This window comes from Chiroxiphia lanceolata, chromosome 3 (genome assembly GCF_009829145.1).
Source record: "Chiroxiphia lanceolata isolate bChiLan1 chromosome 3, bChiLan1.pri, whole genome shotgun sequence".
Lineage (NCBI taxonomy): Eukaryota > Metazoa > Chordata > Aves > Passeriformes > Pipridae > Chiroxiphia > Chiroxiphia lanceolata.
In genome coordinates, this window is record NC_045639.1 from 80,416,223 (window position 1) to 80,436,491 (window position 20,269).

At 38.6% G+C, this 20,269-nt stretch overlaps 1 protein-coding gene across 1 annotated transcript in view; it reads left to right on the forward strand.

The window, feature by feature from the left end:
* The window catches only part of RARS2 (arginyl-tRNA synthetase 2, mitochondrial), a 34,172-nt gene that overhangs the window by 2,606 nt on the left and 11,297 nt on the right, over positions 1-20,269 (forward strand). The window contains exons 4-12 of the mRNA XM_032681944.1: positions 2,169-2,252; positions 5,668-5,765; positions 6,887-6,942; positions 8,499-8,582; positions 12,166-12,242; positions 13,891-14,046; positions 15,451-15,557; positions 16,162-16,257; positions 18,575-18,635. Coding sequence (XP_032537835.1) covers positions 2,169-2,252; positions 5,668-5,765; positions 6,887-6,942; positions 8,499-8,582; positions 12,166-12,242; positions 13,891-14,046; positions 15,451-15,557; positions 16,162-16,257; positions 18,575-18,635 — 819 coding nt within the window. The remainder of the gene's footprint in view (positions 1-2,168; positions 2,253-5,667; positions 5,766-6,886; positions 6,943-8,498; positions 8,583-12,165; positions 12,243-13,890; positions 14,047-15,450; positions 15,558-16,161; positions 16,258-18,574; positions 18,636-20,269) is intronic.

Genomic DNA, 20,269 nt, shown 5'->3' on the forward strand with positions numbered 1-20,269 from the left:
TGGATGAGGTTGCTGAGGACTTTTAAAATTAAATCAGGTGTTGAAAGTTTCCAAAGATCTGACAACTTCCTTTGTAATCTGTTTCAATGACTACATTGTCGTGGGAAGAAGTTTTTTGTCCTATGTCCAGTCTTTCATTTTAAAAACAGCTGCTATTCCCAGTGTTTTGGAAGCTGAAAATTGCCTCCCTCCTTTATTGTTTGTGGCTTATTAAATAAACCTGGGACATTTAGCCCTAAAGCTTTATGTGGAGGAGCAATTGTAACAGTAAAGAACAGACCAACAGTGTAAGCTCCCAAATTACATAGACCATGCCAGTTAGAAGAGAATCCATAATCTCTTAGGAATGTTTTTTGTTGAGTGATGAATAAAGGGGATGCATTTAGTATAATTTGTTTGAATTGGTCATATCTTCTACAAAGAAGTGAGCAGTGTATAAACTAACAAAGTAAGACTATGTATCTAAAACTATCAGAAAAATGCAGGCAGTTACCAGTTTTTGTCATGACAAACAGTTGTTGGAATGCCTTAATATTCAGCAGTATGCTCTTAGTCACTTCTGAGGAAATAGGTCACAATGTTTGAAATAAAGATATTTAGATTAGGCAAAGAGGTGGAAATTTTTCCTGTTGACTGAAATAGTCTAAGTTATATGGCAACGTGATACTAAATGAAACATAATGTGCTCTGGGTGCTGAGAATTGTGTGTCAAAAGGGTCTTGTTTCTATGGGCTTTTGATTTCATCTGGCTGGTTAATTCTTGTTTCCTTTTTGTACTGTTAGTTCTTTGGGCAGGGGACATTTTGTTGGGGGTTTCTGTGCCTTTGTGCAGCACAGTGGCATTCTGGTCCAAGCCTTGGGCATGGGGACATCTGGTTACTAAAGAACCACAGGACACTTGGAGGAGAGGTTGTTAAAGATATGGAGGGGCCAGATCAGCTCTCATGTTAAAGAGATGAAAACTACTGACATGACAAATGACAAATGTAGAAAACATTTATCAGAACAAATGTTATGGAGAAAGTCCGGTGTATATTTCTGTTTTTTCTCTGCCCCGTAAGTAGAAAGGACCTTCTGTAAAACAGTAAAATGGGAAACTCAGCATCAAAACAGTAAATGTTTGGGGATTTTTTTATGTAGCTTGTGAATTAACACTGGTATTTGTTGTTATCAGAGCTTGTGAAGGTTAAAGAACTTCAAGGCTAGCTGTCATTTCTCCTGGTTAGGTCAGTGTCTAAGCTGGAGACCTAGCATGGGGGTAAGATTTCTTCTTCGTGCTGATGAGCTTCAGTAGAAATGTATAGCTCACCTCTCAAAGATTTTAACCAAGTGATAAGGTTTGTGTCATTTCTTTATACTCTTTTTGTCCCTCTTTTTCTTTTTTTTTTTTTTGACAATTTCTTGGCTATGAAAGCTAGTTTAATAAGAAGCTCTCAAACCTGAGAGGTTGAGATCCAAAACTCTCAGCCCATGAAGAGACCCGAATTTGTGTTGACATTAGGTGTTGGTTGCCCAGATATGCCTTATGGGTTCAGAATTTTCAAAACATGGATAATTGTAATTAAAATTTTTAATAAATTGGCCTTTAACATCTTTATTTTATACAGAATCACAGAATATTCCGAGTTGGAAGGGACTCACAAGAATCATCCAGTCCAGCTCTTAAGTGAATGGCCCATATGGGGATTGAACCCATGACCCTGTTGTTATTAGCACCATGCTCTAACCAACTGAGCCAGTCTCAGGGTATATTTTGTGTCACTGGGCACTGCAGCCTGTTGTCACTAAACTTTTTTTGTTGTTTTTGTTAAGTGCTGTCAGGTACTGTGTAAGTTGTCAAATGTATCTCAGCTTTTGTCTGTACAAAGAGTTCAACTACTGCTCCCAGTCAAAAGAAAACACAGACCGTGCACAGGCAGGAGCTGAAATAGAACATATGTGTGACATTTCAAGCTGAGTTGTATTCAGACCTATTAAGCATGGATGGAAAATAATAAAATCATTCCTTTTCCAGCAGGATTGATGAAATGACCCATTTCTGATTGCTTCAAACTAGCAAATAACATTTAATGTTTACAGTGGGCTAAATTAATATTTATAGTGGATCGAATTACAGTTTTCCAGTTTACCTGTTTTCATGTAGAGTTTGTTTTATTTTGTTCTTTTAGCTAAAATGTGATGCTGTAGTGAGTGAAATCAGCACTGGTCCAGGAACAGTGAACTTTACAATAAACAGGGAATTATTAGCAAAGGTGAGTAGTATCTTTCAGGTGCTTTAAGGTAAAAATAAATTCTTCAGTATAAAACTATAGAATACCTACTGTTGTCTTGGAAAGGTATATTTTTTTTGTAAAACTGTCTTTCATAAGTTCTCTTCGAGGATCTCTGTTGCTGATTTGTTATGTAGGCCTAGAGTTTGGAATGAGGGTCACAAAAGTTTATCCTTATGAGGAAACAATGTATCTACTGTTCACTGATAACCGTAACTCCTCTTTTTTTCCTCTCTCTCTGCTTTAAAATACAGGCTTGGTTACTTGGTTATATCTTTGAGTTTCTACAGTTTACAACTCAAAAGTTTTGATCTTGCATGTAAAGAGACTTGTTTTTACCTCAAATAAAAATATTTGGTAGCAGATCTATCATTACACGCTTCACTAAAAAAAAAATTAAGAAAACGAAGGAAGATGTATTCCTCGACCTTCTGACTGAAGGTATATACCTAATGCTTATAACCAAGCCAATGGATATTAGTGTTGGCTGATTAAAGAAGCCACAGTTCTTGATGATAAATGGCCTCAAGTCTGGAATAAGGCAAAGGCACTTCCAAAGAAATTTTTCATTTCATGGAAGAGGAAGAAAATTTGCTAGTGAACATAAGAGTTGTTACTGGATGCTCTTTATACCCAATGGTACAGGAAATTCTTTAGTTTTTTTTTTTTCATCTATATACAGTAAGTTAAACCAGCTGGATCTGATTGGAAATAGAGGCATGGGAGTTTGGCTCAAAATTGCTAAAATAAAACGAAAATATTTAAAACCAGTAGCGAAAGGAAGATATAGCTCAGGCTGTAAGAGTAGTGTGACAGTTGTACTCTGGATTATTTTGAAGAGCTTCATAAAGATATGTGGATGACTGGTACTGTTAGACTGGGGACTGAATGAAAGCGTTGCTAAACCAGTTCAACTAACTTGTTCAGCTAACAACTAATGTTGTGTTGTTGTTCATGGCCTTAATCTATAGGATTAACAATTTTTGTGGAAAATGATATTGTGGTCTGAGAAAAATAACCACATGTGAATTAGGGGCAAGAAATCAGGTCTTACCTAATGCTGGTGAAGCCCTTTTCCCATCAGGACTTCCAGTGGGTCACTTAGGCTTGCAGTCCTCTTTTCCTGAATGAAAAGATCCTTTTTTGTCATGTATTGCATAGGCATACCTATCAATCAGTTGCTTTATCCCTTTAATTTTTCATTAGCTATTTATAGTCAATCCATCTTGATAAGAACATAGCACTGAAAGAGTAGTTTGTGCTAAATTTTATTTATGGGTAGGATTTCACGAGGTGCTTTATCTGTAGCAATTCTAGTCAGTTTAATGGTTCAAGCAAAACTGTGTCTGGCCTAATAGAGTTTTGCTTGAAAAAATATGTGGAATTAGGAGATGTAATTTTGCATTATGTCACTGAGGAGAGAGGAAAGAAAAAAAACTAGCTGTAACTTTTGCTGATAAAGAGAATAGGTCTGTGAGTAAATTTTTGTGTGTGTCTAGCTTAGCGTGTGCCTTCTTAGGTGTCACAGTAAGAACAGGATAAAAATGTTTTCTACAGATGCTTTTCCTTTTTAAAAAAAAATATTCATTATCTGTTGCAGAAAAATTTTAAAGTGATTTTTTAAGGGGGGGGAAAGGAAAGTTTCCACTGAATGAAATGAGATTTCCACTTTGGTTCGCTTTCTTAAAGCCTCCTGTTATCTTCAGGAAGCTTGGCCAATGCATGCAGCTTCATATATGTAGTGGATTGACCCTGGCTGGATGCCAGATACTCACTAAAGCCACTCTCTCACTCCCTTCTGCAACTGGACAAAGGAGAGAGAAAATATAATGATATAATGAAGGATTCATGAGTTAAGGTAAGGATTGGGAGAGAGATCACTTACTGGTCACTGTCACAGGCAGAACAGACTCAAAGTGGGAATATTAACTAAATTTATTGCTAACAGAAACATATCAGGAGAATGAGAAGTAAACAAATCTTAAAAACACCTTCCCCCAATCCTCCCTCCTTCCCAGCAGTGCAGGGAGACAGGGAACGGGGTTACGGTCAGTTGTTGTTTCTGCCACTGCTCAGGGAGAGGAGTCCTCCCCCTGCTCCCGTGGGGTCCTTCCCATGGGAAACAGTTCTTCATGGACCTCTCTGGTGTGAGTCCATCTCTCGGGCAACAGTTCTTCATGAAACTGCTGCCACATGGGTCACTCTTCCATGGGGTGTAGTCCTTCAGGAACAAGGTGCTCCAGCGTGGGTCCCCCAAAGGGCCACAAGTCCTACCAGGAAAACTTGCTCCAGCATGGGATTCTCTCTCCATGAGTTAGCAGGTCTCTGTCAGGACCCTGCTCCAACACAGGCCTCCCACGGAGTCAGCCTCCCACAGGCATCTACCTGCTCTGGCATGGACTTCTCCATGGGCTGCAGGTGGGTCTCTGCACCCTAGTGGTCCTCCATGGGCTGCAGGGGCACAGCTGCTCCACCATGGTCTGCAGATGAACTTCAGCTCTGGCTCCTGGAGCACCTCCTCCTCCTCCTTCTGCACTGACCTTGGTGTCTGTGTTGTTGCTCACATGTTCTCACTCCGCTCTTCCCTGGCTGGAATTACATCTGTGCGATAACTTTTTTCTTCCTTCTTAAATAAGTTGTCACAGAGGCTTTACTGTCATTCCCGATTGGCTCGGCCTTGGCCAGCAGCGGGTCTGTGCTGGAGCTGGCTGGCATTCACTGTTCAGGACATGGAGGAAGCTTCTGGAAGCTTCCAACAGAAGCCACCCCTGTAGCCCTGCTGCTACCAAAACATGGCCACAGAAAACCAATACAGTATATTGGGTTTGTAATGTATTGGCCTGCATGACAAAGTGAAGTATGTAGGGTATGTACAGGGACCGACTTTGCTGTATGAGCACATTACTGATAGTGTAGTCAGCATAGGATTCCTCTTCCCACAAACTGTGTTGAGGAAATATTTTAAGGTGTTACACACAGGCTCTGTGCTTGCAAAGCAGACATATTTTTGTGCAGACCATTCATAGTGGCATTACACACTTGCAGGTGGGGGAAAAGAAGAAGGGGTGTTTTGATACATGAGGATTGAATAGTTGGCTTTCCTTGGCACTAAAGAAGCAGAAAATAGAAAGTTTTTACAAAATTCAGCCTTGATTTTCACCAAAACTCTGACTACACTTTCTCTAACTTTTTTAGTTGGTCAGATACAGTTTTCAAAAGCCAATGGCATTTTCTTCTGCATATGAGACCTTGTTTGCTTGGCAGACCACCCGTCTGATTGCTAATGTGGATAAAGGATGTGGATCAGTCTCCTATGTGGCTGGTAAACAGTTTTTCTGATGATGCTTTCTGTTGTTGAAACTTTCTTTTTTTTTTTTTTATCTTCCTTGTGCTTTAGGCTGTGTTGCAGCAGGTGTTCAAAGATGGCTCAGAGTATGGAGTAAAAAGTGAAATTTTCTCTGCGGTGCCTAGACAAAAGGCAGTGATTGAGTTCAGGTAAGCACATGTGAGGAGTCCTTTGAGAGAACTGGCTTGTCTGCTAATTGATATTTGCTGGTTGATATTCATTGCTGTAATGTATGATGCCTGTGATGTTAAATCATATTTTTACAGTATTCAGCTGTATTTAATACTCTAATGTTAATTTACCAAGTAGAATATAAGTTATATTTAGGGAATTGAGGCTTTTTACCAGAATATATTTTTGGTATTTAAGGGATTCGTACCTCACACTGCCCTCCACTAAGAATATTCTCATTTAGTGCATAGTAGCATTCAGTTTTTAAGTAAGCTTCTTTTATTTTGTTATCAAGAAACATGATCTGAATTTTCAGCCGCTAATCTATTTCTTTTGTCACCTTAATACCTTTCTCCCAGACTTATTAAAGCAACCAGGCATTTATCTTGCTAAATCTTCTCAATTGCTAGCCTTAAAATTTCTATCCAGTGCAATTTTGTTTACAGTCACTTGCTCATGGAATGAAAAGTGGCTGACTCAGATCTTTTTATGGATAAGTATTTTTGTTCACTTATATTCCCTCTGCAGGCTTCTATAGTCATGGAAAGCAAGCCCTTGGCTTTAATTTGAAGGGTGAATTTTCATAACTGAACTTCCATTTTATTATCCAAGCAAACATTTGTGGGTACAGGGTTGTGTTCTTGTTTGGTTTGGGTTTTTTTGAGTGGGGCATCGTTGGAGAAGATGTGATTTCAGTTACTGATTCTTGTACACAAGATCTCCAGTCCTGGTATCAGATTTATCTCTAATAAAGGTGTGAAGAGAATGATCCATATGTCCAAAGCATGTAAATAGTGGGAAGATATTTTCAGTTCTTTGTCACTAGTATAGTTGGGGGTTGGTTGTTTTGGATTTTGGGGTGTTTTGTGGTTTCTTTTTTCCCTACAACACTAGTTGTTAACTGATATTGGACAAAAAGCTGGTTGGATAGGAAAATTTGCTGTCTAGAACAGAAGCTAATCAGGGAATCTTAAGAAAAAATTGGAAATGGTGGTTTTATTTCAGCTCTTCTGCTAGATGCATGAGTTCAATTATTTTGACTTGGTGATCTGGTAGTCTTGTGCATTGAACAAACATTATTTGTGAAAATTTGTTACAGCTCCCCTAATATTGCCAAAAGGTTTCACATAGGACATTTGCGTTCCACAATAGTAGGTAAGTGTGCATTTAACTGCCTTCCAAAAGGACTTCTTTGTCCTCCTGTTTCACTTGACAGGGGAGCACTGCTAACCTTTCACTCATCTGGTGGAGGGGCCACGTGAGGCTCAACTTGGTAATTAAAAACCTTTTGCTTATTATGCAGGGAAGAGAAGAAAGTGGTGTGTTGCTGGCAGATTTAAGTCACATGTAATGTAGTTTTATGACTGTGAATATTAAATGAAGTAGTTTTAAATTGGTCTGCAAAGACATCCAATTCAGTTTTCATTGAGGTGTCATGAGTCCTTTGAATTTTAAATTCTTAATTTGCACTGGACTGCAGAGCAGTCAGATAGTTATGTCTTGGTGTCTGTCTTGGATAAAGCTTGCTTTTAATTACTTTATGGCAGTATTACTAGCACAGTTGCTGTAATTTCTAATGATATAATTAATAAGTTTATTGTGCAGTACTCTAGTGACACATGGAAAACATAATTGCTCCCTCATTTCCCTCTCTCATGATAAAAACTAGTAGGTTATTAGTAGAAGATCCTACAGCATCTGTGCATCTAATATTGTATCAGTCATAAAGTACTTAAAGTATCATGTATAATTATTAATTACATAAAGTTGATAATTGTACCCCTTCATGGACTGATAGTTGAGTGAGATTACTCTTTGTGTTCCATTTCTGGACCCTTTGTTACAGGAAAAAAACCCACTCTCAAAAACAGTTCTGTAGATCAGTGTTTGTTCCACAGTAAGAGAATGAATTAACTACAGAGAATGTGATTGAGAATAATTGCAAGCTATAATACAGTGTTATAACAACAGAAGAAGAGAAAGTTTTCTGCATCCTTAACATCCGTATTGTAATTAAAAGACACCCTTGAAACACGGGAAAATGGAAGAAGGGATATAGGTATTTCTTCTTTGGAATTCTATGACTGTTGCTAAGCTCAGGAGAGAGATGAGGGGGTTTTATTGTAACAACAGTTAGAACTAAGATGTCCTGATGTGATATGATAAGTTTGGGGTGTAACGCGTTAAGTGCAGAGCTCAGAACTGCCCCAACAGTGTATAGAGGTTCAGGACTTGATGTTCTCTATTTAACATCACAGTTAACAGGAGTTTATGAATCTTGAGTCCTTGCCTAACCTCCTGGTATGAGGTTGCCTGACTCTGATGGAATTATATATACGTACTGGTATACAAACATATTTGTGAGAGTACAAGAAGACCTTAAAAGGTGTTTTTTATGATTGCATACTTTGCAGTATGTGCATGCGCATACACTTGTGTATGTTTTTATCACTGTTGTGTGAGATACTTTATGGCACTTTTCCAATGCATGACATTTCTTTTTCTGCTCAGAAAGGAACTCACTTTTTACTATTACTCCTACTATTGTTTTTAGTTGTGAAGTATTTTAGGAAATTCTATGGAGTAATCCATTTGATTGCTTTTCCTCTTCTTTTTGAATACAGATTATACAAACTGTAAAAAACAGAAACTTTGTAGGCATGAGAGACTACCTACAACTGAATAGTAATATCTTTTTTTTTCCTTACCAGGGAATTTTATAGCAAATCTCAAACTTGCACTGGGACATGAAGTAGTAAGAATAAATTACCTTGGTGACTGGGGCATGCAGTTTGGTATGTTTTAATAGTTGTTTATTCTGTCTCCTTTTCTACTGTATCATATGGTCTAGGTGTCCAGCTTCAGTTTTTCCTGACCACTCTGCACTCATAAAGAGTGATATCCCGTTTCCATGCATGTAATATATAGTTAATTTCCTTAAAATATGAACAAAACAATCCAGACTGATTCATCAGCAGTATGACCTGTACTGCTGTACAAGAAATAACAGGAGGAAATTTACCCAACAGTTCCTCTGTCCCTCAGTAGCTCCTCTCTCAGATTACTTGTGTGTAGTTTGGGGGTTATTTTCTGAGTATGCTTGTTACACCTTTGGAGTCCTCATGGCTGAGCAGACTTCTGTTGCTGCCTCCAGACAAAAGGTGGTACCTGTTACCGTAACTGTTGCACGTCTGCTGTGATCCTGTCTTCCTTACTCAGACTTTGCACGTGTAACACTTGTGGAAGAGTAAGCTTGCTAACTTTCCTAGACCACAACAATAGAATAATTGTAACAATGTGTATTTTGTATTTGGGTTGTCTTTGTGTGTGTTTGTGTGTTTTCTTTGTGTGGGTTTTTTGTGTGTGTGTGTTTTTTTGTTGTTCTTGTTTTTCCTTTTGGAAAGTAGTTCGTTATTTATAGAGCAAAATTAATTTCCACAACAACCAAATTTTGGCAGGTTGAGGCCCAGGGAGTTTCTATCTTTAAAGATATACCTACACTTTCCCCAAAATATTCAGCTTCCACTTAAAATGTAGCACAAGAGAGGTGTATAGGTGGAGAATGTGCAAGTGAATAGGTTGTGGTAAACTATCAATCATGTATGCACACACATAGACACCCCTGCCTCTTCTGAAATGTCCATTAGATAAGTGAAGTCTGAAAAATCCTCTCATGTACACCCTTGCATAACTTGATATTTATTTCCTGACCACAGATCATTTAAGTCCAATTGCTGGATCTATAGCCATCCCTCTTTTATGGCAGCTGACCCATCCATAGAATTCACAATTTTGTTGACTTCTGTTAATCTTGCATTTTAAATTTATTTGTATTGTCCTCTTTTTTTTCTAATTTCCTCAAAAAAGCTGTTTTGACATATTTTCGGCATTTAAAAAAAGGCAGTCATTCTCACTTGCTCATTCTTTAAAGCTGGTACACCTGTGAAAACTATAAAAATCCCCCACTTCTTTTGTAATAAGCTTTGAAAACTCTGAATGGCAAACACAAAGTGCAGTGTCCATTAAGCAGTCATTTTGCTTATTCCAGCCTTTATTCTGCCCCCTCCAGTTTCAATGGTACTGCTGTTTATGGGGACATCAAGGAATCAATTTTATGAACAGAGTTGGGTTACTAAATACTCTACTTTCACTCCATTTATGTATTTAGATTCCTAAGTGTAGATAACGTAACAAAAATATTCAGTTTACCCATTATCCTTCTAGATTAAATTCCTGGCATTTAGACAGTGCAGTGTAACGTTCGTATGACTGTGAGACTAGTAACAGAATATTCTTTCCTTTGTTAAATTATTTCCTCTGCAGCTTGTCTTCCCTGATCCTGTTTCTGATGAAACAGTAGCTTATAGCAGACCTTTGCCTCACTGAGAATTTGTTTATTGGAATTGAATGCGGAATGAGTTCACCAAAAATTCAGTCAGTTTCATTATTGCATATTTCATTCTTTTTTGACCCTTAAACATAATTTTATCACTATGCTGTTGTATAATCAATGTGGCAATGACAGTGAAGCAATGAAATGCAATGTGGTTAAAAGGCTTCTCAGCTGACCTCATTCTGTCTTTCTTTGGAGATACTAAATAGCACTCTGAATTCTCAATATTAGGAATTTTATGTATTTTAATGCTAAGTTTCCTGAAGGTATAAAGATCACAATGCCTGTTATTTACACATGTAACTGTTGAGCAGCACACAGCTGACCTAGTAGTTCCAACTGTTTCTTTCAAAATAGGTGATCCCCTCTTTATCTGGGCTGGCTTAGCTCAAATATATGACAGGCATTATAACAAATAATATAGTCATGCTTCACAAGATTACAGCATTGAAATATTGTTATAGTGGTCCTTTCTCAGAAGCAGTGCTGTAATTAACCATCTGTCAGCATTTCTTTTATAACTGCTATTGTCAGAGACTTTAAAATTTAATGATTGAAAACATATTTTGCTGAAACGTGGCAGAGAAGTGCTCAACCTTCAGGCAGTTTTGGGGCAGGTTTCTTAAGGTAACAATGTTTATGCAGCCACACTGTCTGTCAATCTGTCTTCCTGTCACTCTGCTCCTAATAGATTTTGAACCTATTGGCCAACTTCAACCAGATCTGACAAGGAAAAATGTCTCCAAGAAAACTAATTTCTTTAGGAATTGTGACGGTTGGCAGCTGAATAGGGATAGAAATACAATGTAACGCCCTGTGGGAGAGAGTTAACTTTTGTGTTTAGCCTGCCAGCAAACCAGTCAGCACCTCTAAGTCAGAACTGGTCTCAACACATGCTGCATCTTGCCAATAACTGGTGAGTGTACCAAGGTCTGGACATAGTTCGGGGAAGACAGAAAATGTGTGGAAGGATGTGTTTGGGTTAAATAAAGACTGGCAGTTGTACTGGGGATTGGATTGTGAAGTCAGCATTGAAAAGTGGAATATTTAGGTACACTAGTATCTAAGAGAGAACATTAGGAAATCAAGCTCCAATTGTTTGTAGAACAAGCTGCCCTTAGCTAAACTTTCTTTCAGTAGGATTAGACTAATTTTATTTCCTAAACCCTAACCTGTTTTTCTTCCTTGAGTCTGCCATGGCTTCTACTAAACTCAGTGTTTCTTAGAGGGAAGTTCTTGAGACAGTGCTATTTGTTTAGTTGCGGAGGGTTTTTCAAAAGGATAACTGCATACCTATTCCTAAATCAGTCCTGGTCCTTGTCAACTCAGAGGAGTAAGATGGCCTTGAATTTATCCTCAGATAATCTAAGAGACATTACTGAAGGAGTTAGTGTGGTGTTTTTTTCAGACAAAAAGAATGGGATTTGGATTTCTTGCCCTTTCAGGTGGCTTTTGGGAAGAGCTGAAGCCAAACTGGACATGTGAAAAAAGCTGCGTATTCTAAACATGCAGAAAAAAGTTCCTTTGAAAATATTGCATGAGTGATATGTGGAATACCACATTGTCTTCCTGTTTCTATTGTCCTTGAAACGATAATACTCTTAAGGGAGAAAGCAAAACAGAGTTTTGAGCATGATCTGTTGCTGGACAGTTTCCACTATGTGACTTGTCATTTGCAGGTCATGGCTGTGTAAAAGTTGGTTTTCTCTACAAGTCCAGAAACACAAATTCTGATTATGAGGAATTGAAGAATCAACGCAGTATTTCTTACTAGTTTCTAGCTATTATATTTTTGGGGTGTTTTTCTCATGCAGTGGGATAATAGGTTATGCTTTTCCTATGCTTTATTTTTGTAGCATACATTATTGTTTTAAAATGTAGGGCATTTGTTTTATTGGCTACAGTGCTAGAACTAGACTTGCTTATGAAAATAACATAACATACTCTGTGTTGTTGCCTAACTCTGTATTTGATTGTTATTCAAGGCTTATTGGGTGTTGGTTTCCAATCCTTTGGCAACAAAGAAAAACTAAAATCCAGTCCTTTACAGCACCTGTTTGAGGTAAGTTCAGAGAAGACCAACTACACACTTCAGAGGACAATCCATTTAACTTAGCTGTCAGTTCTGTACAGAATGTGTACAAAAAGTGATTTTAATGTGTCTGCAGGGTCATGAGGAGACTCATGTGGGATTTAAATGGCCATACTTGAAGGAGTAGTGCAAGTCAGATTGTTTATGTGGCAGAATAGCTCCTTCTGAGCTTGCCAGCTTCTTTAACATAGGTAAATTTTGTTCTCTTATTCCTTCATCCCTGAGCCCTGCTGAATTGAATTGATAGATTCTCAATATGGAGGTGTTTTAGAGCTGTAGGACTGATTAAAAGAGAAAAAAAGTAGTCATATTTTGTGGTTGTGCATGCTGTGTATTACTTTATTTATAATTTAAGTCCATTCTTAGAATTTAAATTTTTAATACTTGAATTTTGCACTAAAGCTTTAAAATTGCAGCAGTGTGTAGGCTTTATTGCCTTCAAATGTAGAGAACAGTATTCAGTCAAGATGCAAAAGGTTCTGAAACAGTGGTCGTTTAAGACCAAATTGATTTCTCAATTATTCCCAATTCCTAAGTGTTTGTTCAGGTGTATCCCTAGTTATATCAAAAACTGAGATGTGTTTCAAAGTGGTGTTTTTTCTGCTGTTGTACGACATTAATCTTTCCTATAGTTCATTAAAAAGAACACTTCCATAGCACAGTTTCTATATAAATAAATGTATATACAAATGTACCTTTCCAAATATCTTTGCACCTTCCATTTTGGTGAAGAGGCAAATGCAAATATGCTTTTTGCATTTTTTTCTGCCATATAACATAAAAGATTGGGCATAGGTGGACACTAGAATGTGTGAAACTACTGGTGGGAGTGTTATTCTTGGAACAGGTTGGATTTTCCCTCTACTTTAAATTTATTTTTCATAGTAGAATTAAGCAAACAATAAACTTTGAAGCTTGTCAGCAGTTAAAAATCTCCAAAAATCTTCAGACTTGAAGGGGAAAAGTGAGTTTAGCTCTGGAAAAGTGGAACCCGTTGGAGCAAGGTTTGCATTGCTGGCACACTCATTGAACATTACAGGAATGGAGTTTTTACAATTACTTATTTTTTATTGGGATTATAGTGATTGTAGGATCAAAACTCCTACAAATATTTAAAAGTTAAACAGCATTAACTTTTTTTTCATCATAAATGGGTCGGGGTTTTCTTTTTGAGCTTGTAAAATACTGATTCTATCAAGGATTTTGCTGTTTCAGTTCCTATCTCATTTTTAGGCAGTGTAGTTGTTATAAGTATCGTCTTTGTGGTTCTCCAAAGAAAAGTCTGTGGTTTAAATGTCCATGATGGTTTCGTTTGCACACATAAATGAGTTCTTCCAAATTTTGCTGCTGCAGCAATTTCAAGGTTATGAAGAGGATCATAGCAGCAGCAGTAAGGAATTACGGCATTAGTCTTCTTTCAAGATAAGCTGCACATTTTCCTACTGGACTTTGGGCTATTCATTCTCTCTTTAAATGGGAAATGTGTTTCTTTAACATGTCTTTAGAATTTTGACATTACAAATGTCGTCTTTAAATGTATTTGTATTGTTCTTGTAGAACTTTATTTTATTGGAGGGGAGGATTATACTATTTCAACATTGTCAGTGTCATATTTTAGGTGTATGTGCAGATTAACAAAGCAGCAGAAGATGAAAACACAAAAAAACTGGCGAAGGATTTCTTTAGAAAACTGGAGGAACGTGATGAGCAGACATTGTCACTTTGGAAACAATTTAGAGACTTCAGTATTGAGGAATACATCCAGATTTATAAGGTACAAATCATCCACTGCTTTCTCTGTGTTCTTGGTCTCTTTTTCTCTATTGCTTCATCAGTATAATTGATAGTGCATAGTACCTTTTCATCCAGGAGATTGCCAAGCAGTGAACTCACTTAAAAACAGAGATTGCTCTAATATTGTCAATTCATTGCCTTTCCCATAACCTTAAGTGTGTTGTGGGGAAGCTTTTTCTCGATAAGCCAGGTTACACCCCATTCTGTTTGGAAAAAGCACAGTAGCTGATCTACATCCAAGCAGACCATCACTTTAGTTGCTGACATCCTAGATACTTTTTATTTAATGGTGTCCAGGTAACAGTGAATCCAGTCTCTTGGTATTGATACTGCTCAAGAACCAGCGGAGTCCATCTGAAGATCAGCTGGTGTTTTTCCCACTTGTGATGAAATTCTGGAATGGGTGACCAGTTTTGATGGGCTTAGACATTTTTTTTTAACTTGCAGCTCCAGAGAGTTTGTGACTTGTTTTCTATCTCTTTCTTCTTCTAGTATTATTATTTATTTAAAATTTCACTTTTCTATCTCATTCCTCTTGCTGTATTTGTAGAAATTGGTCACATTTTGTTTCATCCTCGATTGCAAAGTTAAAAACAGAAGTTGCCTACCCTTTCCTCAATAGTCCAGATAACCTGACTGTGCTTTAAGTTCTTCCCTGAAACATATCTGTGGAGTCAAGCCAAGTATTCTAAGTTAAGATCTCCTAAGTGAGACACTTGATAATTCTAGTGGAAAGCTCACCTGTAAGGGTAAACAGGTATTGGGCTGTGTATGCAGCTGAATCGTGATGGTCACTCATCACTGATCACATAATGACTGGTACAGCTAGATCTTTGTCTCCCAATTTCATTCAAACTAATAAATATTCAGCTGATGGACTGATCAGTTTTGACAGTTAAGGTCATCCTGTCTTTCCTGGGTGTACCTTCAGGCTTCATAGTAATGATGACTTCTGTATGCTCAGCAATGTTTGTGAGCAGCTTCTGCCTTTTTAAATTTCTTTCAGTTTCCTTTCAAATAGAGTTGGTTTCATGTCCAAGTACAATCTCTGCAGTCCATGGCTTTCACCTCCAGCACACCAAGTTAAAGACCTGCCTCAGAATTTTTGTACTAATTGCTTTAACCAGTTTATGCCTAATTTCTCATGAACGTTATACCCAGGCTATATTCAATTTAGGGAGATTAATTCTAATGCAGAAATCAATTAAATCAAAATCCAAACATCCTTTCCTCTTAACAATGAAGTGATCTTTCCTGGAATAAAATTAATCTTTGCACTCTATCTGATGTGTGACACAGACCTATTGTCTTACTTAATTCAAAGAAATTATTGACCTCAATCTTATCAATTTTACCCTTCTTTGATATTCTTGGAACTTTTCAGCGTCTAGGAGTGCACTTTGATGAATATTCTGGAGAGTCACATTACCGAGAGAAGGCCCAGGAGGTTCTAAAGATGTTGGAAGATAAGGGACTTCTTCAAAAAACAACGTATGGACTCATTATTCAATCAGTGTAATTTACTTAGCATCTCAGTTGCATTTCAAACAAGATATGATGAGTGAGGTTTGTACATAATCTAAGGCGAAGAGTTTTCTTTAAATGGTCTTGGTAGCTGTCCTAGTAGAAGACCAAGAGGATTTGTGCCCTCACAGTTAAAAGTTAAGTTTTGCCTTTCTGTGGCTAGTACAGAAACTTGGCCATGACAAATTAAGTACAATGACAGTGTTCAACTCATAATGGCCTTTTTAGGCTGTTAATTAATTTGGTAGCTGCATGTGCCATTTAATGAGCAGAGTTAGATGAGATCCTTGCTTTGATGAAGGAGGTGCCTGGCTGAACTGAGATGGAAGCCATAATCATGGAATGCACCAGAACATGGGCAGGCTCCCTGGCATAAGCAGTGGTGACAACAAACTTACAGGAACAGTCTTCAAAAATACTTAAAGGAGACAGTCATTCAAAGAAAAAGAATAAAGTTGTCTACAGTGAGGGGGTTTGAGGCAAGAGGCCATTTTGGTTCTGACCTCAGTGTTATCTGAATTTACCTGTATATTAACTTGCAGTTACATTGGTATTTTATCTCAACTTACAGAAAAGGGACAGGAATCGTGGATCTTTCAGAAAAGAAAGACCTCTCATCAGTTTCCACAGTCATGCGTAGTGATGGGACATCTCTTTATATAACAAGGCAAGTAAGCTCATCTGTGTTTATTGCCATTTATTTTGCCAGTAAACTTTTGTACATGAGTACATTTGTAACTGATAGTACAGATTTTGAAGCTTTTTATTGCTGGGATGGAACACCCTTATTGTTGAGTAATCGTAACTGGAATTATCAATGTAACTATGTCAGGATAAAAATGGATCAGGAAAAACAATGGCTTTCAAATACTCTTCCTCCCCTTAAGCAGTCTGTAAGTAAATCTCTTCTTTGCATAAATCATAATACTTTCTTCAGCTACTAACTTTGAAAACAAAACTGGGATCTCTTGATCTAGTAAATAGTTGCCAAATAGTGAAGGTTTTAGAAAGACCTTTGCTTAAAATGTTTATTGACAATGTGATGCAGAAAAAAGTGATGACTCAGCCATGTCTGCATTTACTCAGTGGACCACCAGCACCATAACATCAATTTTATTGCTGTTTTCCTGCCACATCATCAGTACCCTAAAGTTCCTCTTGGGTATTTTAATATGGAAGCCTTAACAGTTTCTTTGTGCCAGTAATGCAAACAAATCAGAGGTCCAGCCCTCAGGGTAAACTGTGTACAGCTTTTCAGGGTGAGGGTATTAGAGAGATGTTGCAGTCAATCCTGCTCATTAAGGAGCTGCTGAATCCTGTAACCAAACAGAGACAATGATGCCACAGCTCCATGCCCAGAGGTCAAGCAGTAGTAAGGCTGATCACCTGTTTGAACTAGGCACAGATACACACACACCCCCCATCCAAAACCACTCAGCCCTCAGACAGCACATTTGGTGTTTTATTCCCCTCTGGCTGATCAGGATGAAGGTCTATTACTGTGAAGAAATAGATATATATGTGTGTGTGTAGATATACACACTTACTTATGTGATATGTATTATTTAGCAACCCAAGTAATATACATATGTATTGTAGGTACAGGGTACATATGTACCATATGTATCCCTCCAGTAGCTGAGATTCTGCCCATTAGCTGTCCCTGGATCCCCAGGTCTCCCCAGCTGTTGGCACCTGGGCATGCAAGTCCCCAAGACCCATAGCCCCGCTCTGGTTACTGGCACAGACACACTGGATCTCTCTCCAGTAACTGAGCTTAGACATGTAACTATAGGCTCTGGATCCTTACTCTGCCCCATTGCCGTCTCCATAGAGACACATGTACCCAGACAGATCTCTCAGTCAGCCCCCTGGCCCCATGGTGTCTCCAGCTGCTGGCCTGGACCCCCTGATGCCAACAGTACAGACTCCTGGGTGCCTCCTCTTTGAAGGCACACATTTACCTGGATACTTCCCAGCTTACTTCTCCTACTTGCTGGCTATTCAGCTTGATATTTGCTCAGTCACATGTTGATGTGTGTGCCCTCACTCCAGATGTTGACAGCAGAGACACCTTGGCCCCTGTGACCCATGGTCAGACTCCAGTTGCTATCACTTAATTTCGCTTATGCCCAATTCCCTTCAGTTGCTGGCACCACAGATGCACAGCCCGTATGAGCTGTATGCCCCAACTGCAGATAACGATACTTAGACCTCCAAATTTACGTGCATACAGAAGAGAGAGCCCCCTCACCTAGGGAGAGTTTGAAATGGAGTTTTATGAGAAAACAGGAGAGATTGTGCTGATGAAGTTCAGGGCACAACTGAGCAAACATACTACCCAGCAATTGGCTTACAAGCCACCTGTCCCTGTTATCATCTTCTCCCTTTCTTTTCCCATCCTTGGTTCCTCCCCTGAGCGTCCTATGCTAAGTCTTGGACAATTGCAAAATGCTTTTCCCCTTCATCCCATGTGTCCCATGTCCTTAAGCAGTACCCTCCCTCAGTCAGGTGGTCTGGAGAGCTGCTGTGGTGGCCCCTGAGGAGACTTTCAGACTGGAACATGGGGCCTATGGCTCTCTTGTGACAGCCCCTGGGAGGGGCTCGAGCAAGTTGTTTCTCTGTACTGCTGTGTGTGTATGTGAAGATGAGCTTTGTGCCATGTAACCTAATGCTAAGCGCTGGGTTAGTTTTCCAGGAGAGGGTTGTTTCTCTCATGTCCCAGTAGGCAGACAGAGAGCAGACTTACTCTGCACGTAAGAACTGTTTCCTCAGTAATTTTCATAGTTAGTGGTTTAAAAAAACATTTCAAACATGTCATTAGCTAATTATGCATCTCTTTTTTTTTTTTATGTAAGGCATACATAGATCCTTCTAACTGGGCAGTCCTCTGCCCTTCATAAAAAGTAGATTATTTTTCTGAGAGGCAAATAATGATGTATGTTTGAGTGAAATTCCAAAGAGTTTCTTATTATCTCTTCCAGAGATCTTGCGGCTGCTATAGACCGAATGAACAAGCACAGCTGTGATACTATGATTTATGTGGTAAGTAATTCTAGATTCAGCAAACACTTTTGAGCCTGACTCTTTCCAGTAATCCAGGGGGGCCTCTTGCTCACAATCTGACTTAGACACATGGTATTTTTGGCAGTAAAATAGATGCCCTTACTGCCCAGCAGCTGTGCCTCAGTATGGCAGTGTTTCTTGGTTCTGTTTCAGTTCATGACCCACAGAATGGTTGAAAAATAACTTTAAACTAGAAGAGAGTAGGTTTAGATTCGATATTAGTAATAAATTCTTTACTGTGACAGTGACGAAGCAGTGGAACAGCTTGCCCAGAGGCGCTGTGGATGCCCCATCCTTGGAAGTGTTCAAGACCAGGTTGGATGGGTCTCTGAGCAATGTGGTCTAGTGGAAGATGTCCCTGCCTATGGCAAGAGGGTTGGAATTAGGTGATCTTTAAGGTCCTTACCAACCCAAACCTTTCTATGATCCTATGAAAATCAGCTCTGGAGTTACTCTCTATTATAAAAATTCATTGCAATTAGTTTCAAAAGAAACTTTTACTTCGTTTGACATTGTATTTTCTCCTTAATCAGTCTGGATGAAGCAGTTATAGTCAGGGAATGTTTTTATATTTCTTGGTTTGATTATTTTGATTTTTAATAGTTCCAGTAGTATCAATAATGAATACTTGGATTACCTCCTCACTTGTGTGAAACTCTTTTTTGCTCTAGTATTACCAAGGAGATATGATGCTTTTAAATCTTCTTTTTCCCAGCTTTAGAAAAAATAATTTTGTAAACCGTGTTCTTTTACATGAAGTCAATAACATATGGAAAAAATCTGCACGTTGCTGTGATGTGTTTAGTAATGCCCATATGCTTTCTCTGGTACAACTTTTTCTGAAGTCAGTATAATGTGATAAGATTCAGGGGACAGGGAGAGATCAGTAAGCACAACATTAAATACACAGGTAGTTGAAAGTGCAATTTCTAGGTAAATGACATTCCTCCTTTTATTTCAGTCTTCAGGAAGTTTTGCATAGCCTGCCATTCCTACATTTTGTTATAGAACAGGGAAATTTTTTTGGGGAAATTCTTTGGATTTGGTGGGAGTTTTTCTGCCTCTGCTGGCTGGAACATGCTGGGTTCATTGACATCGAAGGACAGTGTGACTGTGAAAATGCAATGCTTTAGGAGTTAGGGATGTTTCCTGTCTAGTTCATGCGGATAGGTAATTATTTGTATTTGTTATACTGTGAGGTGGTGGGCACCAAGGAAAAAGGTACAATTAGAAAGAAGGAATAGTTGGGTCTCTGCTTTGCACAGATTAGGATATTGCCTGAACGTTATGGTCGTGGAGGGAGTGAGTGTGAAAGCAAGTCTTGAGCTGACTGGCTGCTCACAGCTGAACTCCGGTAACTATTTACTTCCTTGGCTGGCCCTTTTTGTCCTACTCTGAGTCCAAACAGATGTGCAGCAAAACCAGACTGTGATGTGATTGATGTGTCAATTGAATGTCTGACTTGAGGGGTTTTTTATCACTTCTGGCTTTCTGAGGACTGGGAAAGTTGGTTATAACATGAGAGGGTGATAACGTAGGCTGTTAGGAGACGTTATGGAACAGACAGACTGATGAGGGACCTGCCAACCTCGCTGAGCTTTGCTGCTGTTTTG